Raw genomic sequence first — 24,856 nt, 5'->3', positions numbered from 1 at the left:
CACTTAGTGGTTTTCTTTTGAGGAAGAGATTTCAAAACTTGGTCTAACGTTCCAGTTTGCCAGATAATGTCCTCACTCCCCAGTGGAGTGATTATTCTGTACACCCAAAAGACAGAAAATCTGGGAATGTGTTGTATCTTGCTGCGGTGTTATCTGTTATGTATTGCATACGTCTGCATTCTTTTTTCTGGGAATACCTCCAGCTTTTTAATTAGTTGGCCAGACAAAGGCACAGTAACATTACGTAGACCTGACCATCTATTATTATTTGTTCTTTCTCTCTCCTTTTTTCCTGCAGTGCTTTCCAGGTGGATGTCATAGTTGATCTGCGGCCACTGAAGGAAGGTACCTGGGTACATCGAGACGTTGTCTTGCTGCTCAAATGCGCTAAATCTGTGAACTGGGTCGTCAAAGTCCACAATGTGACGGGCAATGTGCATGTGGTGGTAAGTTGGCAGCATTACAAGAGACAAAGGCTTTCCATCAAATGATATCTTTTTTGCTCTCCAGGCATCACGGATGATTTTATATAGTTGATCACATATCACTGTAGGTGTCGCGGACAGAAATGTCAACACTTTACGCTGCTGGCCAAAGAAGTTGTCACAGCAAAAATGTGTGTTGAACTGGCGCCTGGTCCACGCTGGGGGACAGGGTGGGGATAACAGGTTAGGAGGAACTGTGAAATGTCATTGTGGCACCTCCAGGAATTGTCATCACTTTGAGAGAGCCAGAGGCTGGAGTGAAGAGGGCATCATATATTTTCAGAGCCAGGCGTGCTGCAGTATTGGGCCAGAGCTGCTTCCCATCAATCATAATGTGAAATACGCGGAGCGCTTTATTCAGGCTTTCGGGCTTCCTCACCACACACAAAAGACAAACAGAGGCTAATTACTACAATATATCAGTATACACCTTACTGAGAAATATGGGTTTGTGCATATCAACGGTGTGCTTGAGCATATAGTTTTGATATTAAATCTTCATTACTGCCACTCAAGTCTCAGGACCCTCGGGAACCATAAGAATATGACACCTATGCACACTTTAGAAGAATAGTTTAACTGTAGATCATGTCGATACACAACTGGCCGTGGTCCAACCACCACAATTGCTGCAAGGCTGGAATTTAGAGCTCCTCTTTTCCTGGAGTAAAAAAAACAATTCCAGTTGAACTGAAAGAGAATCACCAACACCTTTTTTTTTATTTTGTATGCCACTTTCTTAAGTTTGCATTTTCTAGCATGTATATTTGTGTTCCCTGATGTCTGCGTGTGTGGGAGAGGGCTTGCGTTTCCTCAGTGTCTAATGCTGATACTCGCTGCTGCAGCAGTGACACTGCACTTTTGCCAGGCATGCTATGTTTGTACAGCTGCCTGCTATACACTGAGTCGATCAGGTTTTTGGGTGTAATGCCAGGTCAAAAATCCATAACACTTAGTGGGGAGAACAATTGAGTGTCATGCATTGTGTATAAAACAACTTTACGGAGTTAAATTTTGTTCATCTATTGGATTATATTTCGCTAGCAGTTTAGTAGATGTACAAAACATAAAGAAAAACATCAATTTGGCTGTAAATGTAACAACTAAGGGATGCATTTTCACCGGAGGATCCATGCTCCGGCACGTTTGGCCCTCAAACACCACTTCGTTTGACTAGTGTGATAGCTGTGTACACACCCTGGATTGTTTAATGTGGTGGTCCCAGGTGCAGTTTATTTGAATCGCCTTCACAATGAGAGCAGCCTCTGGAAAATCTGAATTCCTTCCTTTATTTTGTTTTAGAGCTAATTAGCAAACAACTTAATGTTAATATGATTGGAAGATTACACCTTGTAAAGATCAGTGTGTTAAAGTTCTCATTTGTGCATATGTGAAACTGCTAACTTTAGCATGTAGCGGTGCATCACACAGCAACAGACATTGCTATGATCTTCTAGCATTGTTACGTCCCGCTGAACTGTTCAAATAGAACCTAACATCACTGTTGTTTTTATTCTTTTTAATTGATGTTTACAAGATTGTAACATACATGGTGAATGTGTGTCTAAATGGTTGACTTTGAGTGTAACACTAGCTTACTGTAAACCTGCACCGGTTACAACAGCTGACATCTCTCAACCATTTATCTTAAACATCCAAAAGGTCAGTCATTTTTTAGCTCCCCCACTGCTTACATTTTGACTTTCACTTGACAGCAGCGGTACACAGGATACGCTGCTTGTGCAACCAATGTGTGAGAGATCGTCAGCTACGCTAGTGATATGATGGCCAAAATAAAACTCAGGCCTCGATCTGTCAGAAAGCAGGTTCTCGTCAGTGTTGCTCAAGAGACTTGAATGTGTGGGAAATGGTTGTGAGAAAGAATGAGGCCTCCCTCACTGGGGGAGCAGCAGGGCAGGACGCAAATTTTTAGGAGCAAGCTAACATGTTGGTTTCTGAGCAATGATCGAGCTGCGACACGCCCATTACCTCACACTCATTCACATGATTCACACATGATTCATGCAGAATAAGTGCAGGACTGTACTTGAAGTTGAATATCTGTGATAAAACCTGAACAGTAAACCATATTTCTTTTTTTTCTTTTTTTTTTGTAAATCAGATTCTGTATTGGCTAACTTAAATTTCTTTTCTTGTTATTTTGAGAAAGCATCTAATGAGAGTTCTATTCCACAGGCCTCTGATACAGTGACTGTTGGCTCACAGGGACTAGTGTCCAAATCCCTCATGCAGCACTTGCCATCAGGGCCACAAGCCTTAATCCAGTGGGCTAGCGATCATGGCCACAATCCAGTCACATCTTACACCAGCACTCCCGTGGCAAACCACTTCAATATCCGACTTCGAGAGCCAGGTAAGCTGAAGAAGAATCACATCCTCCATTCATGATGAAGCATAAAACTAGCGTGCAATTGTAAAAAGTTGTAGGTGTAGTTTCCTGGATGGAAAATCAGCCTCATAAGGTTACGTGTGACTTCTAGATGTCGTGGATTCTCTGGAGAGCAAATTACCTCCCGAACTCGCCATCCTGCGTGATTCTAGTCCTCTTCCTGTAGATGGAACGCCACTGCGACGATCCGGTCTGCCGTTTCCATTTCTTACAACTGGGGGCATGCCTCCGCTGGGACACCTGCCCTACGAGTCCAATGAGCCCGAAATCGTTTTGAATGTTGACCTTAGTGTGCAGTGCAAAAAAGAAAGGATGGTGGTCAGCATTGACAAACAAAGTCTTCAGGTGAGTAAACAACCGGACATTCTCTGATTCTGCCCGGAGCCCAACAGGCTACAAATAATGGTTATTTTAAATATCGATGTATTCTATGCTTCTGATCAATGAGAAAGGCATTTTGTTGATTTACTTTTGCGTCTCTTTTCACACGACACAGAGTCAGTGTGACAAAATGTGACAAGAAGAGCGGAAAACAACAAAATGGAGCTCATCCAAAAAGACTAGCAGCGTCTAGACCAATTAAAAGGCTGAATGAATGTCTTCTGCAGCGATTACAAAATACTAGCATAAACCTCCATGACGCTGTGTTGTTTATTTTCAAAAAGCACGCACTGTGTGCTGAGGTTGTTACCAAATAATGATGCTGTCTTGGTCTAATGGTTACATGTGGATAATTATGGAGACAGTTGAGCCCACCTATCTGTTGTGTGGGGATAGCAAGTTTCAGATCTACAAAAGTGAAATGAGAAAAAGTAAATCACTGAAGCAGGCAGGGCTGTTTCAAGCATTTGGCGTCTGAACATAGGGACAGCTCAATCAGCCCACATCACAGAATGGAAACTGGCATAGGCTGTAATTGGGAGCTGGAGCTAGACCACCTTGTGGGATTTGTTTATTCCTGAGAACTCAAGGTTTTGCACAAGTACTTGGACTTTTTTCTCCTTTTTTTTTCTTTTTACAATTCTGAAAAGTTAATAACGGAAAAATGTTTTGATCTCCATCGATGTTTGTCTTTTTATTTCTTTTTTCTTAACTTAGGCAAGCGGGTTTACAAATGCCAGCCTCACACTTCAAGACCCACAATGCAAAGCAACAGTCAATGCCACCCACTACACTCTGGAAACTCCTTTGACTGGCTGTCAGACCACCGCATTCACCATAGAGGATAGCACGATCTACTTCAATTCTGTGAGTATATTATGTGGTGTTACAGTATAGCTGAAATTACTTGAAAATGCCCTCTCTGTATATCAGACCTCTAGTTGCTACTATAAATACAAAGATATGATTTAATTTTAAATTGAAATAAACTACAAAACACTCTTCATTTTCTAAAAAATCCCTATAATTATCTTGCTTTATTTTAACTTGTCAACTTAATGAGAAGACAATGAGAACATTTTAACAGAAAGGCTTTCAGTCAGAAAACTTTCTTTTCTACTTGTTTAAACTTTAGAAAAGATACTAGTTTTTGTTGAAATACACCCTTTACACAGTTTTAACCACGTGCCAAAGTCAAACTTTGCTTGTCTAAACAATTCCTGAGTGACTAACATGCAAATAGATGTGTGTTAGCCTAGGTTTAACATATTAAGATGTTGGGCTTGTTAAAGCATTGATATCTATGGGCAGTACAGAGCTGTGCCACTCTGAAGTCAGGGAAAGATTTACCCACTGTCAGAAAGCCTTTTTGTTTTATTTTAAGGTATTTTTAGCTTTCACTTGCAGTTTAAGTACATTCAGAGAATAAATGTATTTGATTAGTTTAGAAAAAGATCATCATTTGAGCTTAAATACTCAAACACACATACTCTTTCAAAGAAAATAAATCACATTTTAAAAAAGATCTGGCAGAAAGCTTTGAAGGCTAATTTGATTAGATTAGTTGTTAGGGTGTTGACCATGACCAGTGCTTAAATGTCAGCACTGCCATGGGAAATGCTCACTCAGAGGCTTGACACCTGTCATAAATAAATATTTTTTTAATAAAGATGTCCACTGATAGCCATGCTCTTTTTGTGTACAAATGGAAACTGGAAAAATATGGACAATATGTGCAGGGAAAATGATTACATTTCTGACTCATTTTTGTATCTAATTGTGATCACTTGCTTTTATGTGATTAAGACATCCCCAGTTATCTTCATTATTGTGGAATGCATTCATTCAGCATGTTTGTTCTAACAAGCAAGCATGAATCACTTCTACCCTGGCCTTTTAAAATCTTTTGTTCGGGGAAGTTTGGAAAAAACACTTTTTCTGTCCAGTGCAGATTAAAAACCCAGGCATAAGTCCAAGGTCATCTTTTGTGCTAGCATTTGGACGTGCAGACAACCTCTGACCTCCGGTCAAAGGAGATTAATTTTCATTGTCTGGGTTCCCACTCATCAAAGCTAATGTGTTTTGGCTGTTGTCCCCACATTGCTGTGATATGTTGATTTATTTCAGCAGTGGCACCAAAGGCAGGTCAGCAAACTTCAAAACAGCTCTGTTAGTGTCATTGAGACAGTCCTCTCTCTAAAGCAGCAGACTCATCTCAGGCCCTGACATGCCACTACTCCACTGAGAAATTAGAAATATGTCCTGTCTCACTGAGGCCACAGGACATTCCCAGATTTAAGCAAGACTGTTTTGCCGACCTCTCTTAACAATTCAAATCTCCGCCTGAATGAGGCAATACTAAAGGAGTAGAAAAGGGGGAAAAAAATTGGAAAAAATCTTGTGTAAACTTTCCGTCAATTGCTGATTGTTGTGCTCAGGTTTGTCAGCGTAGGCTTAGTAACAAACTTCTTTTTGATGTGCAGGTCACTGTAAGTCATGCTGAGACCAAAGATGGGAATAGCGACCAGAGAGGGCCCGAGAGAATGCTTCCCGTGAAAACGTTCGATTCATCTACCATATTGGTAAGACTCTGGAATCATTGTGGTCCTTTTTCTGTCAGATCTGCACTTCATTGCAAGGGGAAAGTTGACAAGTTGAGACTACTGATAAACTGTATCTCTATATGCGCAACTGCAGTAAATCATGCATAGTTGGAAGAAACACCAGTTTCCTACTGCCCCTTGGGCTGCTAGTAAAGACTCTTCTGGCTGCTGCAATCTCCCCATCTTTCCATGATGTCCGTTTAATGAACTTGACCTTCCATTTTCCATTTTGAAGTTTCTCCATCTTTTCTTTGTTAGCTTAGTTTCCTTTATCTCATCCAGTCCTCGTCTCCCACTTATTGTTCTTGTTTATACATATCTCTTTTGTTCCTGGTCCGTCTTAATGTGGTCAAACAGTGACACACAGTCATGTGGAGTGAGAGTGCTTAGCCGTGGAATGTAACGTCAGAGTCCTGCTGATATTTGTTTTGGCTTTGCCTTATTCTTCAAACAGTTCAACTGCACATACACAAGCAAAACTAAGAATCAGGAAACCTCAGCTCCCAGGATTGTACAGGAACCACCAAGGCAACCGGTCAACAACATGACGTTTAACATGGAGCTGTACGACTCGCTGCCTATCAACAACCCTGCACGCCAGAATTTCTTCACCGTTTCACAAAATCAGAAAGTGTTTGTGGAGGTATGTTTTGCATTTATAATACATTACCTCTCACGCCAGAATACATGTTTGGTGTAAATGAAAACTTTTGGCAGAAAACTGCAACCATCTGCCTCCATCTGAGGCTTTAGCTTTTCCAGATTTAATCTCTTCCTGAGCCCTTTGCTCAGTAAGAGCATTGTGACTGTTTCAAGCTAAAAAGCTAATAATTTCTTTCACTTCTTGCTTTTATTATATCACAGTTCTGCATGTCATCTGGCTAAAAATATCTGTTTCACTACAGTAGTTATGCTAGTCATATAAGAGATAGCAAAGACTGAAAAGTCCTTTGAAGAGGTGATGTAGGAGGACATCAGCATGAGATGCTTCACTCACAGCATGGACACAAAGCCAGTGTGCTGTAAATACAAAGTGCTCACAGAGTGTCTTTATCCTTCCCTCTTAAGTGCATTGCATTTATTTTAACTGAGAAATAAGTAAAACATGACTAAATATTTGTTTCTCACCTTTCAGGCAGTCGTTCTTGTTTTGTTTTGCATATCTTTACACTGGCAGCAATAAATACATCACAATATTTCTATTAGAAGACTTATTTAGTCTATTTTGGCTCAGCTTTGGGTTGCTGCTGACAGAATTATTTGGCACTTTAGTTGCCACCAGCTGCCTGCTAACTTTTGAACTTCTTTTTCTGTTGTGGTTAGTAAAAGGTAGGATTTGAATTTTATTTTTCCCGAACAGCTGCTGGTACAGCAAAAGTGAGCTGAAGCATAAAACCAAAACAACGCTCTAAAAGAAACCAGAAGCTCATTAGAGTTGAGGGTTCTCACCATGACTGTGCCCCTTTTGTCCTGCCCAGTGTTAACACGAAAATATTGATTGTTTCAGCTTTAAATTAGCATTTTAACATCTTGTAAATTATGTTTGTTTGTATTTGTGTTTATCGTTGTTCCCAATTTTAGGACTAGGCAATAAAACACAATAATAATTTGTATTTATTGTTTCTGCGATTGTCTTAAAGAAACACAAATACAAAATGACACCTTTTCATTTTGCATGTTTTGTCCAACAAGATTACTTTGCAGACTTTCTTCAGACAACAGCAGATTAGGTTTTCTTCCAGAAATGATTATATTATAAAGTAAAGCTCACATCAGATCAGAGCAGTATTGTGTTGTTGTTCAGTTTTGTCACTTCACTTCATGAAGACTCCTGTCACGACAACTGACAAATAAAATCTGTTTTTACTTGCCTCTCATCTGCTCCAGATCACATCAACTGCATCAGATCCAGAACTGGGGTTCACCATCATATCGTGCTTCATTTCTCATGACTCCAATCCCAGCGTGTCCTCAGAGTACACACTCATTGAGACAGTTTGTCCAACAGATGCCTCCGTCACATACTATCCTCAATTCCCTGTCCATCCTACAAAGATGGATAAGAAAACCTTCAGCTTCATCTTCAACTCAACTTTCAAAGTGTCCCTGCTTTTCCTGCATTGTGAGATGTCTCTGTGCTCAAAGTCATCTCAGAGGAATCTAAATTTACCACAGGTATGCAGAATAATCTTCCCCAAAGAGCCATTGCTGTGTTTTTTTTTAGTCTCCCAGAGTATCACCAGTGTTTGTTTGAGCAGCCGGGCCTGTAGGAGACAATCTTTACTCCGGCTGACCTGCAACATTCAGTGTCAGGTCTGCCCCCAAACCTAAGCGGGAACCATGCATCGATGCACAGTTTCCCAAGTGGCTGACCACTGAGCAAAATAATCATCTTTTTTTTTCTCCCTCTGTTATTTGTTCTGTCTGGTGCAAGTGCTTTCTTTTACTTTCTGTAAGTCTTACCTAAATGTTACCCCCACCCCCCAAAAAAATAAATATATATGTGTGTGTGTGTTCCTGTCTAGCTATCTTTGTGAGGACCGAAATCTGCATTCTACTATACTTGTGAGAACCAACAGTCACTTGTGAGGACACACTCACCGGTCCTCACAGGTTTGAAGGCTCAAAATGCGGTTTTAGTGTCAGGGTTACAATTAGGTTATGGTTAGGTATGAAAAAGAGTTTGATTTAGTTCTCTTTTGTTAAAGCTTTAGTGCACGGTCCTAGGGGCCGCTGGATCATCCATACTCTCCTTTAAAGCTCCTGATAAACTTTTCTGCTCCTCTTCTCCTTCCCTCGACGGTCCTCTTTGGCGTATACTGTACTTGTCCCATCTGACTGACTGGTCCTTCGATTAAATTATTGTGTAAGAATTCACCTTTTGAGCTAATGGGAAGTGTGGTATATATATATAAAAAAATCCTAAAAATAAACTAAAAACATTATATTAAAACCAGAAAGGCAGACAGATTCCTCCAAAGAATTGTGGAGGGGATTTAGCCTCCACAAAACACTGAGTCTTATTGTGCTTTATTTTGTGCTCTTAAAATTAATTGTGAGGTTAATTGTTAGTCTTCAACATTCCCACATAATTTTTTGTTAGTTTTTATAAATCACACATTTATTTGCAATCTCAGTGCAAGAGGAAACTGTCTAATCCATCTGATATGAATATAATATTTTTTATATAATTATTTAATATTTTAGATATAAAAATAATTATAAGCTTATTTCTACCACTAATAGAGTCATGTTTTTCTTTTTGGTTTTTTTTTTGTAAGGGTTAGGGTTAGGCAATCATTTTTAATGGTTAGGGTAAGGGGCTAGGGAAACCATTATGTCAATGAAAGTCCTCACTAAGATAGCTGAACGGGGGTGTGTGTGTGTGTGTGTGTGTGTGTGTGTGTGTGTGTGTGTAGTATCCTGAGGCTGGCTTGTGATTGTGGTGCTAACATATTACAGTTGCCATCAGCTGTAGTGGGTGAAGATGGCAAGCTTTTCCTTACTTTGAATTCCAAATTAGTACTTTTGAGCAGATATGAGTGAATGCACTTTTGAGTTTGAGAAATATGAATGTCAAGTTATTAATTAGGTTTTTTTTTTTAATTTTCTGCACAGTGTTTGCCACCCATTGAAAACTGTGATTCTCTCTCTGTGGACAATATCATGGCGATGATGATGAACAAAAAGGTCTCGACTCAACCGCTGGTTGTGGTGGATGACTTGAGCCACATACCAGGTCAGTAAAAGCAAAAGCAAACATAATTTACATCTGTTTACACCAGGAGTTCAGTTGTGCTTGGAACTGTGACACCCACAAATACGAGTATGCACAGTGAAAGAAGCAATTCTGAAGGCAGAGGAACCGCATAAAGTCGATACTTGGAGATCAGACCAAACGACGGGATCACGGTCCAACATCTGGTCCTTATTAACTGTGTTGTGTGTATATGATTGTGTATACAGGTGCTTAGGCATACACATATGGTGTGTCTCCGTTTACATTGACATCTGTACACAAGAGTGTGTTTTTGGGTGTGTGTGTTCAAACTAGCATATGGCTGATAAAGGGGAGTGTGCTAACGCTGAGGCCCAGTTCTGCTGTGGACCAGACCATGCTGAGGGAGACATGGAAAAGAACAGTCATACGTTACTAAGATCCAGTTGTTTTCACTTAGGCCCTTCACTGTGGCCTCAGCTTTCCACTAGTGAGGGGGAAAATGAGGAGCGGTGGTCCACTTGTTGGCTTTGAGCGCCCAATCAGAGCCTAAAGGTCCCTCGATGTTTAGTCACTTGTTGGTTCACACTCTTTATCGTAGCACCTCAGGGGGTGTAAGTACATTTAGAAGGCAGGATGGAGACCTGAGGTAATGCCTTCACATGATATTTATTATGACCTAAACCTAAATGGACTGATATAATCAGTGCCTTTTCTCTAGCGGACTGCCAGCATTTTTCATATTAGCATCCCCCTCTGAGCAATGACATCAACATGAGACCTGGGGTCAGTTTGAGTCATGTTTGTTGGCTTGTGATTTGATGTAAATTAGATCATTTTAATTGGTGTAAGCTACAGCCCAACCGCTATTTCACAATGGTAGAAAATAGACTGATTACTCCTTTACCTAACGAAACTTGGTTTTGGTATTGGCTTGGTCAATCTCTGTGCTACAGTATATGTGTGCTATTCAGAATAGTGTTCCATTGTGGATTTGAACCCTGTATTTTGTTCGGATGTTAATATCAGTTGTGATGAGCTCTTCATAGACCAAACAATTTATTGATTGATTGATTTCTCCCAGTTGCAGTGTATGCACTGATGGTATTTTTCAGATCCTGGTCTTACTCTTAAACATCAGTAATTTTACTAGCTTTAAAGTTCCTACTTGTCTGAGCTCTAGTGTGAGTCAGAGTTGTGCAGGATAATTCTAACCAGAAGTTTGTGGCTTTATTACATTTTAATTGGACATCAGCCTCCAATGCTGGGCAATGATACTAAATGGATGGAGTCACTTTTTAGCACAGACATGCCAGTGTTGATGCTGAGGATATTGGTGAACAGAGACGGTGAAATTTGAAGTAATGGCTGAGTGTCTAAGCCAAGCTAGTCCAAAGTGGTACAGGCAGGGTGCACTGCCTGCACCACTATGCCAGTGCAGCGGGTTTATTTTCCATGGAGTAAGTAAACACACTTATGCCATAAACACACTGGAAAAAAAAAACCCTCGAATTCAAAGAACACAAAGGCATCGCTTATGCTAGGATGGCAAACAAAATAAGCAGCCTTTTCAAGGGCCACGGTTCTGCACTGGACAACATCCCAAAAAGCTGAGTTCAATCTACAAATCAAAGGGAGCCACTTGTGGCCAACTTGGTGCATGGAAAAACATAACAGCCTCAAAGCTCTACCATCAAAATTAGATTTACTGCTTCACAACGTCAATAAATTTGATCCCTTTTTTATGGGTTCAGGAACGTTTAGAAAAACTTGAAAGGTATAATCTATCTGAGAGGCTGGCAGTGTTGGTTATATCATCACATCAGTACATGTAGTATTAATTTAGTTTAAAGTCTGCAAAGTGTAAAGGCAGAGGATAGTTTTTTATATCACATTGGACTGAACAGGTTGAACTGCAGTGTTTGATATATGAATGCGTTCATCCTTTAGATAACTTTGTCTTTCTAAGTAACTGATTTCTCATAAAATATCTCATTTATTATTTTAAAACCAACTGAATGAGGCTCTCCATATGGTTTGCTGTATTCACTGGCCAGATGTCAAGAAGCTCACTTTATCATTAAAAATATCATAAAACGTATTTTTTTTAGTTCTGAAAAAGAAAGGATGAACATGAGTTAGGATTCATGCCTCAGCAGAGTATGAACAAAAGAAGAGAGTAAATCTTTGACATATGCTTGCAGATTGTACACCACACTTTAGGCAGAGCTAGTAACCTTGTGGACCTGAGCTGGGTTAAATAACATGTTTTGAGCTACGGAGTTCAACCTTTGCATGGTTTATAAGTTTGAAACTCTTCTGTGTTGAGAGTCTTGGAGCGACAGCTCTATGACGAAAGGCCAAAGTTGAACAAAAACAAGTCATTACGCAGGAGTGCTTCTTTCCACATCAGGCAAATTTACATAAATAAATGATGTTCGTAGAGATATCAGGGCTGTTTCAAGTTTGGCAACAACATAAAGCTAGCATAAATCAAAAGTTCAACTTTGAAGCAGATGTCTGGTTCTGTTAAAAGTAGAAAACAACATTCAAGACCAGTCAGATGTCCTGCAGAGAACTGTACCCTATAGACATCAAGGCAGTATTTGAAAGCACCGAGCTTTCAGCTTTGCACATGATCTCTGAGTCGAGTTAACACGAGAGCATTAAACACTCCTGTGCTTTGCTGGGTTCAGTCTGTATATTCCTCCTTTATCTTCTGCTTATGAGGCTGCATGTGTTCATGGCCTCGACATTTTTAGCATAACAAGTCACCCGGGACAGATAGCTCCAGACCGAAGGGGAGTAGGGTGGCACAGAGGACGTCCTCTGGCCATCGTCCCCTCTGAAATTAAAGTCTTCTCTGATGACCTGTCATCATCCATTACCCGAGATGAAAACTTAAAGGTGTCCTGTCCGAGAATAGCAGCCATTGTGCCCCAGGCTTGGACGTATACCAGGTTTGCCTCTTGAGTTCGCCCGTACACAAGCGCCTTTGTATTGTTTGTTAAGACGTTATTATAGCTAATTTCACTTTTGAAAGCCTTCCAGATGGCTTGAAATAAATGGGTGAGCATGATTGGTTGGAGTTAAAAGGTTCATCCGTTAGGACACTGCCAGCTTACAGAATAGCTGCTTTTTCAGCGTTTTCCTGGTTCAGATTTCTGGATCACATTCCACAGAGAATTGCTTATCAACACACTGCAGTATCAGCAATCTGCTGCTCCTGACAGGCTGACTCAGAGCTTGCATTGTGCTATTTTAATGTACCATAATTCATACTGTATACTGTGCATCTGTACACGCAATAGTCAACATATATTTAAACTATTATATGTTGTTTTTGCAGATCCTACATCAGAATTATCAGAAGAGCCACGTAAGCCCTCTCCTGATGGTAAGTATTATATGATTGCATTTTATTTTGCGTATGTCCGTGTGTATATAAGTGGATTATATGGATCCCAAAAATGAATAAACTGCATAAGATAAACCAGTAAATAATGAAGCTATATAAGGAATCATCAGCTTAGGTCACTTATTATTTCATATTGGTCCTTACCATAACAGTTGTGATGCTTGCTGGACTTTTTTCTTTCAAACTGAAGAAGGTAACTAGAATTTACCAGTAACTATGGATCTGTAGTTTGCTGATAACACAGCTAACTAGGCCAGGCAATAGTTGTTGTTTTTTTTGTTTGTTTTTTGTAAATCATGCATAGCTACTCTATTAGAGTCCAAGAATATAGGCAATAGATGCTAGGGCAGTGTGACTGGGTAAAAGGTGAACTTAGTTACGATTTCAGTTCCTAATATTTGTTTTCTTGTTTTACACATTTTAGGTCATTTATATTTGTACTGTATTTGTATGTATAATACACTTGTTTAACATTAAAACCATGTTCTGTGTTGGTTTGATGTTCAGTAGTGTATGTACTGGACACTCCTGTGGTGGTGGGCATCGCCTTTGCAGCCTTTGTCATCGGGGCTCTCTTGACCGCAGCTCTGTGGTTCATCTACGCGCACACAGGTAGGTTCTTTACCTGCCTCTCCGTGGCCCCAACTCACTTCTCCACATTAATGAAAAGATAAGATGCAAAGGAATGCCTGAGGGTCTCTGTGCCAGAAATGTGCCGCTGTGATTGCCAAACATCCTGCTGCTGACAGAGGCCTGCTCACAATAACGTATTGACTCCTCTACTGTAAATATATCCTGTTGGTCAGCAGCAAGAGCTCTTCTCTTTCCTGCCTTTGAATGTTTTGGGGGCCATGGGGTGGTCTTTCTCAGTACATTCCCAGTACAATGGCTGGAGACGAGTTGGAAATTCCCCTTGTAGGGTTTAGTGGGCGCTCACAGGAAAAGACACACAATCTGTCCATTAGATGCCAAGACCTTCCCCTTCGTCCCCAGCCCGCTGACCCTAACTGACCTATGAGAGGAAGTGAGTTCCCAGCAGCCCACTGAGTTCACCGTTGCATAGAGCTGCCCTGTTCTTCTCTGCCTTAGTTTTTAACTGACTATCTGTGAGCTGAGTGCGTTTTGCAGAAGGACTTAGGCTGTTTCACTTTAGCATTCGGTATGTAAAGTGAACGTTTTTTTAAGAGCTCACAGTTTGGCAGTGTAAATCAGTCTCCCAGGTAGTTACAACAATAGAGGCACGTGTCGGGTTACAGTGCTGCAAACTGTTCCAGTCATGCTCTGTCACATTAATGAGAGTTTAGCTCTTTCTGAATATCTTTTAGACGTAAAGATCAGCTGTCAGAGTTTAGTGCCTTTATCTTTGTCACAATATTGGTATTGGCTTCTCTTCAGAAAACCACTTCACTTGTGCTTCATGGATTTTCTAGTGGGTGACCAAGAAAGAAAGACAAATCTTTACATTTGGCTGGCAGTACATATCAAAGGTGAACACGCATGAAAAACAGGGGTGGAGATAGCAGTTAGGAGGAAACATGCATGGCGATGACTTTAAGGCACAAGTTCCTTCCATTATTAAAATACACTTTTAGATGGGTGTGTTAAGCAGGATTAGTTGAAATGACCTTATATGGCAACCCTTTCTGTCCCATGTAAACCCAAGAAAGTATATCCTCCAAAGCAACCACTCAAAATACCACTTGAGAGCATATTTTAAACCAATGATGAAACAAGAAAACTAAACTGAGTCTATCCCCTCAGGGTCTGAGGACCTCTCAGAAAACAGTTAGATATAGTCCTTGGAATTATATTTTGGGTTTTTCTATCTATTACGATTTATTTCCCTACAAGGCAGTCAGCAACGTAAATGCTTTAACATCAACCTCACATTATAACCTTTGACAGTTTTCTCATTGTCTTGGCACATATATTGTAGTTGGCTTGTAGGTTGCTGGAGATTGCTGGAGCTGTTGTCACCTTGTGCAAGAATTTTGTTTTCATCCACAAAATGAAACCAACTGTTAAAACAGCCAGACACAAGGAGAAACTTCACACATTATCTGCTCTGAAATTCAGTGAGACACCGATGAGCCAAAATGTTAGGACCTCTCCTACCTAAGCAGGTCCAGTCACTTGGAGGCCTAGGATGCTGCAGGACTTTTAAATGTGTCCCGTGTAATCTGATACCCACAGCAAAACTTGCAGGTTGAAAGTTGGACCCATTCGGATCAAATTTGTTCCAGTACATCCCACACACTGTCACCAGGTCATTGTTTGTCCTTCCTCTGACCGTGAGAACACACAACAAGCCTTGCTATTTCAGAAATGCTTAAACAAGCTCATCTGGCCATATTAAATTGTCCCACTATCACTCATATCTTAAATACGTTACTAAGATAATCCGAAAACTCACTGTTTTATCTAACCTAAACCTAGACGGCCACACCAACTTTTCTAAGCTCAATCAGAGCATGACAATGGCATTCTGTTGAGTCACTACTGAAACACTTTTTTCACGATTACATGATTTTTGTTGAGGCTGACTTTTGTATAAATTAGTATCAAATGAGCTCAACTCCATGATAAATACTTTATACGCCCCTTAAAATGAATTAAAATACTTTTTACTTATCACAATGTGAATGTGTCTTATACTTACTACATTCAAGACCGACGCTAATGCCATGGGCCCCTGCTTTACTTTCTGTTTAGTCCTAATTCCCAAATGTCGTCATGCTTAAAAGCTGGACAGATATGGTGAGTAAGAGACGGTTAAACATAACCATATTATCTTTGTCACATTAGGATTTAGCTCAAAGTTGTGCTGTAAATATATAAAATTTTGCAGAGCTTTGTGTTGTTTTTAGATTTCACTTTAGAGTCCAAATTTCTGCAATATTACTCCACAAGCCTTTATAAAATTATAATGGCAACGTGGTCTTATAGCCAGAGCTATGTCGTTATTTTTAATGTAGAGTTTGTATGTTCTCCCAGTCCTACGACTGGGTTTTATGTGGAAGCTCTGGTTTCTCCTGCCCTTGAAAAGCATGCTTGGCTGATTCTGGCTGTCATTGTCTGGGAAAATTCTACCAAAAGAAATTCTGAATATTAACCAGCCCAAAGATCACCTCACAGAGATCACCACAGGGATTCTGCTGTAGAAGGAGTAGGGTAGAACAAGCCTGACTGCGTCATGAAGCCGGGTTCGTTGCTAACTTTGTGTTAGCGTGCTTTCTGTGCAGGTGCATGCAAAGAGCGGATGTTGGGTGGAGAGGTTTCTGTCCTGGATGCTGTTACTGTATCCTTAGCCACTACAAAGACATTGTATGTTTGAATTTTTGTATCCAAGAGATACTGGGGTCAGTGTTTTCCCAAACTGAAATCTAAGGCAAATTGTCCCTAAGTAGACATCTGTTACAACAACTTTCATAGAGAGTTTTCATTCACTTTATGTTTCGGTCAGATAAAAGCAGCCTTTATCTTTCCTATCTAGAAAGATAATATCAGACTTGGGAATTTAAATTTCCTCTGACAGATGAGGTGAATCCAAGTGCCTTTGTTTTGCAGCACTCTTGGTCCTGTGAGGGAAAGACTGCTGGCAGCCCTGTTCTGGTAAACATTAGGAGAAATGTGGGGCCCGAAAGAGGGAAAGGGATGCCTGTGGATACATATGCCTGTCATATATGCAAGCATATGTATAAAACACACACGACCTCTAGTACAAACTAAACTATCGATAGAACAATCTCTCTCCAGGAGAAAATGTGTTATCTTCATTTCAGATAAGCTATAAAGCAAGCGAGGGACACACTGCAGTAATAATTGTGCCAAATACTCAAATTAAACACAGACTTGGCTTTATTTCAGAAGCTGTTCATTGTCTGTCAGAGACGGTTTTTGGAAACAAACTCAAGCACTTCTATTTTCCCTTCATTTTAGCCATTGGATCCCAAGAGTTTACGAAATGAAACGCTTATTTAGACATAGAACAATAAACCAGTCATTGGTTTGAGCTCCGGTCACAGGGCCCGTGTTGTGTTTGTTCGCCTTTATCTGCTAAAGCAAGGCTAATTGGTTCCAGACAGAAATGAACTCTGTGAACGTAGAAACATCTTCTTCTCTTTGTTTAAAATATCATCTGTCAGATAGGATGCGACCATTTGTTTCTGGTCGTTTTGAGGTGGCATCTTTAGAGGATTCGTTTTTAAAAACAGAATCTGTGGCAGATTATGGTTGAAAATGGTCAAAAATGAGGGCAGATGAAGTCCCGAGTTCTTTATACGTAAAAGTACACATTTTTTCTTAGGGATAAAAGTACATTAATCTAAATAGGAATGCTCAGATTTTATACGGGCTTCAGTGAAAGCTTTATGTCAAGTGGCAGTTATAGTAAACAGTAGGAGCTTTATGCAGCCCATTTATTCTGTGTGCAGAAGAACAATGGAGGCTCGACAGTCTTAGAGGAGTTCAATTTGTAGCTTTAACCAAATCACTTTGTAATGTTCTTGCCTAGGGTTGGCTTTTTTGTAAATTATACTCATTTTTCCTCTCTCCCTCTGGTCCAATCCCCTTTCTCCCGCGGCCACACTCCCTCTTCTGCTCTACATCTAGGTGAGACAGCTGGCACACAGCCGGTCCAGAAGTCCCAGCCTGCCTCGGAGAACAGCAGTACAGGCCACAGTATCGGCAGCATGCAAAGCACGCCGTGTTCCAGCAGCAGCACCGCGTAGCCCAGCAGGATGCACTGCCAGGAAGTTCTGACGGTTCACAGGGACCGGTTTGTTATCTCCTTCCATGAAAGGAATTATTTTTGGGGACGTGACAGGACAGAAAAAAAAGCATGATTACAAAAAAAAGAAAAAATAACACCTTAAGTCCTTGTGCTAAATTGGTGCCACTTTAAGTGTGTGCAGACAAATGAACTGTCTTGGTTATGTTGATGTGTGTTAGTTCTGAGACACAGCTTGGCAGCCTCATCCGAGAAACAGATGCAAGTTTATTCCAGACATTTCTTTCGAATCCAAATGCTGCTTTTTTCTGACCACAACACAGCCTTTTGTTTTGACCTTAAATGGTTTGATTGGGGCTGGTTGTGCTAAGCAGGTGTGCTCAGAGAGCAAGCCAACACAATAAGGCTGGAGTGACGTCAGTATTAGTAAGTGAGATGTTGATGGCTGGGCCGGAGCACGTTGTTTTATGACAGTGGAACCTAGAAAGTTGCAAGGAAGCAAATAAACCACTATTTTCATGCGGACAAGTGTGCAGTATGAACAAGTCATCATCTTGACACAGAGATTATGGCTTTAAAAAGGTAGTCTGGGTATGAATGTATTCAAAAGGGTAAATGCCAAAAAAATGTGAATGAAAAATGTGAAAGACATGCTGAGAAAATTCCACGTTTTCGAATTGTTTGTACTTTTTAATGGATTCAGCCACACAGGTCGGTAAAGTATATTGATCTAATAGTATGCTTTAGTAACTCTTGGTATAGGCAAAGATTTGAGTTTTAGTTTCACTCAACTTCACAGGGGCATTATGGGTTCCCTTTTACTAGCTGTTGTTAATGGAAGACTTCAGCATTAAGAGAAATATTTGCTTATTCTTATTTGAGATGATTGACACTTCTTTTGTCTGTGTGTGAATTATAGAGCTCTGTTCAGTTGATGAGTGGCCTAGCTTAGCATACCTGGTGGAAATGAGTAGTTCAGGGGAGTGGTAGTCATTTCTAGGAAGACTAGTTCCGGGTAATAGGCCTAAAACACTCAGTATGTTTAAGTCATGGTGAATATAAAATACAAAATATTAGGAATCAATATTTATTTGTGACAGCAAGACTATAATTATGACATGAATAATAAATAAATTATACAGTGGGCAGGCATTGTTTTGGAACTTATTGCAGGGAGTGATTGACTCTGTTATGTGTGAGACCTTTTTAATGCTAAAGTTACAAAAATGGCCATAAATTGATTTATGTGATTTAATTTTTATATCTCTTTTATGAAATATTATTGAACATTTTACATTTTATGTAAAAAAAAATGTTGCCCAGGCTCAGTTATAGGACTGAACTATCCCTTAGGTTTGTGGATTAGTGAGCATTAAATACTCTGTCCAAAAGTTTGGAAATAGGCCCACCAAACTAAAGCTTTGGACACCGTGATGCTAGCAGCTAGGCTATTCCTTATGCTAAACCTAGCTTATCACCAACTTTTGTGTAAAGCAAAGATTTTTTAAAAATACATGCTACTTTAGATCTTGTCTTTTTATAAAAAAAAAATATCAGAAAAGTTAAAATGAAAATTTGGGACATTTTTAAGCGTGGCCTTTTTGTGCTGCATATTACTGATTCTTTCTGCCGGAAGTTTGTATGCTAAGCTACGCTAGTCCGCCACTGCTTTCAGCACTATATTCAATACTGATGCAACTCATGTTAAGCAAGTGAATAAGGGTATTTCTCGAAGCGCTGACTTGCTCGTTCAAGGCCTGTATATTTTTGTATAATACTGTAATTACTCGTGTGTGCAAAGTAGTTTTTTTTTTTTCTTTCTTCTTTGGAGTTTCGCTGGATCATCAGCGTGAGCTTCATTAATCAGATTTTATAATAACAGAAACTACGTTAACAGTTTTGACAGTCGTGGTTTTATATGGTAATCATGGTTTGGATCCCACAGTTTTAATTATTAGATAATCAATTGCCCGTCAGACCAACAACCCCAAAACCAAAGTTATAAAGTGAAAGCAGAACATTTTTACATTTGAAAGGCTGCAAAATAAAGATTTGGTTTGTTCTCATGATAACACGAGGACTAACTTTGTCAGTTGGCTGATGAATCATTGAACTCCTTATGAGAGAGTTTTTTGTTGTCATTTTTAAGAGATCAAACATAAAGCGTTTGGTTTTCCTTTTCCCAGATGTTTTTCTATGAATCTCGGCACTGACTGTGTGTTGAACAAGCTGCAGCTGAAGCTGACTTTTACCAACATATAGTTTCCTGCCTTCTTCAAACTGCAGCACCACGATTACTCCACCGTTGATGAATGATTGCTGTATGTGTGTGGAGGACAAACTGGGCCCTTTCCCTGCTATCATTTAACTCTGTAAGCAGTAACCAGAATGTGTATCATCTTAAAGCTTTTCATTTTTTTCTCTCCTCATGTAAACATGTATAAAGCTTTCTACAGAGAGTATAAATATATATATATATATATATATATTTGTGTATAAAATTATATTTTGGAATATATTAACTAAAAGAAATTTATTGTTTTCTATGTGTGTACGTACTGTGAATTGTGGATTTGCTCATACATAACACACATTTGTGGGAGGATTTATTTACACTATTTGTTTAAACGTTATACCATTCTTTAGGACACTTTAATGAAAATGAAATAGTAGTGTTTATAGTCAGAAAGGGACTAATATTTTTGGAAAAAAAAAGTAAAAAATATGTCATGATTATTTTCTTAATTCTTTCTGTTATTTGATGGGATGATGTGTCTTATTGACTTCATAAAGAATACAATAGAAAGAGATTGTTATTATTATCATATGTAAACAAATCTGGAATACAAATCTTTTGTTTAAGCATGATATTATTTTGTCAGATAGTGTTTGGGTTCAATTTTCCATGTGCCGCTTCTCGCTATTTTATATAAATTGTGTCAGATATGAAGTAATGAAATCAGATGTTGTGCATCTTAAGTATAAAGTTTATTTCACTAAAGATAAGCTGTAGCTATAGATGTAAAAGTATATATTTTTCCACATAAAATTAGTAAAGGATGGAGTCCTCCCCATTGTTATATAAAAAAACCCAGATACCCAACTTGTTTTGGTTCTTTGGTTGTCACAACAGTGACATATACCCTCTTTTAAGATAATGAAAAAAATATGAAATCATGCCTAAACCCCTGATGGAACAGTGGAAAAAAAAAAAATCAACCTTCAGTTATTTTGATAGTGGAAACCCAACTGTTTTCAATAACACCCGAGAAATATTTTTTATTAAGCTGTATTAGAAACACTCGGTTTGGAGCAACCTTCACAGCTTGTTTGTTTTATCGGGCTTCCTGCCATGTGTGTGTCCACAGCCAAAATCCAGCTAAAAGCTTTAATTGGTAAAGCTAAGTTATGCATATATGCAGCAGTCCTTTTGCAGAGCACTGTTGCTGTTAGCAATTAGCATAATTGTAAAAAAAACAATATCCCACTGCAGGGTACAGTGATCATCCTCAGTGAAAGATCCATGCGCTGCAGAGTTGAAATGTGCCGCAGCCTATAATCAGCAGCCGTAGCGGGACTAACGCTTTTGGCATTCCTGTACTTTTGTGGTTTCTCTTATCGAGTGTGGCGAAGCCATTTTAAACATATAATTATCCCCCTCACCCCCCACCCGCCCTCATCCACTCATGCTGTTAAGCGCCCGAGCCTCGAGTTATGTTCTGGATCTAATCTTCTCATTTGAGATAATTTGGGGATATTTTTCACTCAAACTAACAATTCAATACAATTTGTGAGAGTCACTTTTCAAATACCAACATTCCTCCCTGAGTTGTGCCCCAGTGCAAGCTGGGAAAAACTTCAAAACTTCCCCCCCCTCATGAACAGGTATGGATAATGTCGGGTTTTTAATAAATACGAAATAATGCTGTCCCACACCAAACGTGTTACTGTAGCAGTAAAAGATGTGGCTTCGCTGAGAGACAGTAAATGCTGAATTCAGAACAGCTGAAAATTGGAGCATAAATCCATAGATTAGTTATGGATTACTAGTTACTGATTGTATTTTTTTTAACCATTTGACTACCTCGTGTTTTTCTATGAATGTGTTATTTGTGTGTCTGTATCTATGTGAGTGTTTGCTTTGCTATGGATTATTTTTCTGGGGCCCCATTATGGTTTGAAAGCAGTTTCCCATTTGATTTTTGAAAGCAACCAATGGCAAATTACAACTTCCCCTTAATGCCAAGACGGCCTTTTATTGGTGTTTGTACATGTGTCAAGCGTAAGTTAGCCGTTATTGTTCCATTTGGTTTATAAAACTTTTTATATGCTGTAAATATGCACGACATTTGTATTCCCATTATGACCAATAAATGTTCATGATAACTCACGAAATTGTCATGACTGTTCATTTTGCTGCCATTTTTTTAGGTATTTAGTTGAGTCTTATTTGTGAGTGTACGTACATGTGGGTAACTCCTATAAGGATGCAGTTTGGAACAATGAGCTGCAATAATGATGTGTTAGGTTTGGCTCTTTGGCGCTAAAGCCATGACTCGCCACTGGTGAGCTCATAGCGTGATATAGACCATGTGGACCTCTGCCTTGAGGATTCCGTAGGGGGGATGGGGGTGACCATTGAGATGAGTGCAATGTGAGTCCTTACCCTTTTTTGTTTTTGATTAGGGCTCCTTAGAGACAGCTGTAAGCAGCCTGCCTTGGAGTAAACTGAAAAGGGAAAGAGGCCAAGGGCGAAGAGTAAAGCAGCTCTTTTGCCAGCTCTGTTTTGGCTCAGTACGTCCACATGTCCCAAATCCTTCAGACCCCTTTCAAGTTTTTGTTTCTGTATCTGTAATTTTTTCCCCCCAAAAGCGGCCCCACCGAAGCATCCTCAGGCTGCAACACTCTTGTCCAACTGATGACTAATTTATTGAATTTTTCAACAAACGAATCAGCCCGTAGATTATGATGTCATTATTTTTATTTCCAACTTTCCCTTTCTGGGTACCTGGAACACACATTTGTTGTTCTGTAGCTAATCTGTTTAGTCACTGATTGCATGTGGCCCAGACAATATAGCATGACAAATGCAGGATGAAATTAAAAAGAGATGTTTTTTTTTTCTTTTCTGGCTTTTTTTTATTTTATTTTAAAAGCTGACAAGACTCCAAACACTGACGCTGGGGAGGCCAGACTAATTTAGACCAGACATCTGGTCCTAAAGTTGATTATGTGAAGCAAGTTAAGTGAGAAGATTGGGAAATTTTTGGCTGTTATACAACAACAGAGGGGGATGAGACCAGATTAACAGTCTGTGGACCTACGCAGAGCTTTAGCAGCTACAGCACCTCTTCCTTTCTCAGGGCACAAAACTATATTGCGGCAGGAAAAAGAACACATTATTCATAGATGAAAAGCAGACATGTTGTGCGTTTGCTAACAAACCTTGCACTGAAAAAAGCAGGTCCTTAGTGTCAAATGAAATCTGATCTCATTTGAGAAAACACAGTTCTAAGAAAATCTCAACTGGTGCATCTCTGCCGGATCTGATCCACACAGTCACACTCATTGTAATATATTTGGTGCATCTTTTATATTATGTACCGATGATAATAAAGCCAACAGTCTATGGTGCAAATACTTGGGGGCAGAAGAGCTTGAAACGTTTTCAGGGAGTTTTGACTCGATTACTAAGTTTATTTTCAAGCAGCATTGTTGGTGACTAAACGTGAATGAAACAACTGAAAATTCGTTTAGATTTGCCACTAATGTAAGAGTGGAACTGGGCCTCTGTGTTGAGTGTCATATCATGTTTGTGCGGACTCCTCTGATTTCCACAGGTCCTGCAATAGCACATATGGTCTCAATCAACTAATCATCGAACTCCAGAATATATATCCCCGGTCCTGCCACTCATTCTTACCATATTGTTCTGTCAACAGTGAGGCATTCCTTTGCTCACTGTTGGTTACTCCCTGTTGCTCATGACAAATGCGATCTCTGGCTCACCTCCCCTCCACACAATAAACCTTTTGTTAAATCTTGCAAACCTTTCCCGTGTTAATACAACCTGTTGCCATTTGTTACTTTTAGTGAAGGGGTCATTTTTACTGCTTCTGCAGCTAAAAATAATCAGTGTTTATTGGTACACTGAAGAAGCTATTAGTATATCGGATGGAGAGCTCAGGTTGGGCAGTTTGGAGAGGCAAGGCTGAAATGGTTTGGACATGTGCAGAGGAGGGACATAATTGACAAAGGATGTTGAAGATGGAGCTGCCATAGAGTAAAAGAGGAAGACCTCAGAGAAGAAGAAAGGTGTGTGTCACAGTTGATGATGACAGATATAGCGTGAGACAACAGCAGATGATCATTTTAGATGAACTTTAGAATTATCTGTTGGCCACCGTACCCAAGGTTGTTCATTTTCAAGTTTTGAGGCAGTTAACTGAGAGTGGAAAATGCTTAGGTGCTGAAAAAAGATCAAACTTATGAAACTACTAAAAAAAATGTGAAGTCACAACAAAATGAGATAAAATTACTTCAACAAAACAACTCATGACCCAAAAAAAGACTCAAAATAAACACAAGAAGATGTTAAACCAGCCTCGGAGAGACCAAAATGACCGCAAGGAGAATCAAAATGACAACACAAACAACGCCCTGCTTTCAGTTTGGGTGTCTCACTAACATGAGTGAGTCAGTAGGGGGCTTTGACACATCTCTGCCCTGGGACCCATTGTCACACAGTTCTTCCATGAGGTTAACATTACTCACTAACATCAGCCAAAGGGTTCCCACTGCACTTCATGTACACACACGGTGATATTTTCAAAATCTCCTTGCAGGTCTCTGCTGAGATATCCCTCAAATCTGCGTTTCAACAAGTTCAACATATTGAGCAATAAAAGTGTTTATTTGGTCCAGTTAGCATACCATTCCTATTGGAGGTAATCTTTTCTCAGCCATGCTAAAACTATAGCCCCTGTCTGAGGTCCACTAACTTTAACCTCACATCACAGCTGGTTCTTATACTGCGCAAAAATATGACTAGGCTACATTTCATTTTGCTGCCAGAATCCATAAAACAGGACTCATTTTGCTGAATTGCAAGT

General features: G+C 39.6%; 1 protein-coding gene across 3 annotated transcripts in view; it reads left to right on the top strand.

Moving 5' to 3' along the window:
- tgfbr3 (transforming growth factor, beta receptor III) overlaps positions 1 to 22,134 on the top strand; it is a 70,647-nt gene extending 48,513 nt beyond the window's left edge. The window contains exons 7-18 of one of the 3 annotated variants that reach the window (XM_026160146.1): positions 299 to 446; positions 2,682 to 2,859; positions 2,987 to 3,240; positions 3,994 to 4,143; positions 5,760 to 5,858; positions 6,334 to 6,522; positions 7,767 to 8,054; positions 9,498 to 9,618; positions 12,947 to 12,994; positions 13,523 to 13,627; positions 17,627 to 17,792; positions 19,931 to 22,134. In XM_026160146.1, coding sequence (XP_026015931.1) covers positions 299 to 446; positions 2,682 to 2,859; positions 2,987 to 3,240; positions 3,994 to 4,143; positions 5,760 to 5,858; positions 6,334 to 6,522; positions 7,767 to 8,054; positions 9,498 to 9,618; positions 12,947 to 12,994; positions 13,523 to 13,627; positions 17,627 to 17,745 — 1,699 coding nt within the window. In that variant the 3' untranslated portion in view covers positions 17,746 to 17,792; positions 19,931 to 22,134. Of the gene's footprint in view, positions 1 to 298; positions 447 to 2,681; positions 2,860 to 2,986; positions 3,241 to 3,993; positions 4,144 to 5,759; positions 5,859 to 6,333; positions 6,523 to 7,766; positions 8,055 to 9,497; positions 9,619 to 12,946; positions 12,995 to 13,522; positions 13,628 to 17,626 lie in introns of all 3 variants that reach the window. The other 2 variants (XM_026160147.1, XM_026160145.1) reach the window with 2 other exon arrangements.
- The last annotated feature ends 2,722 nt before the right edge of the window (positions 22,135 to 24,856 follow it).

This window comes from Astatotilapia calliptera, chromosome 23 (genome assembly GCF_900246225.1).
Source record: "Astatotilapia calliptera chromosome 23, fAstCal1.2, whole genome shotgun sequence".
NCBI classification, from domain to species: Eukaryota; Metazoa; Chordata; class Actinopteri; order Cichliformes; family Cichlidae; genus Astatotilapia; species Astatotilapia calliptera.
This window is presented reverse-complemented; position numbering and strand designations above follow the sequence as displayed.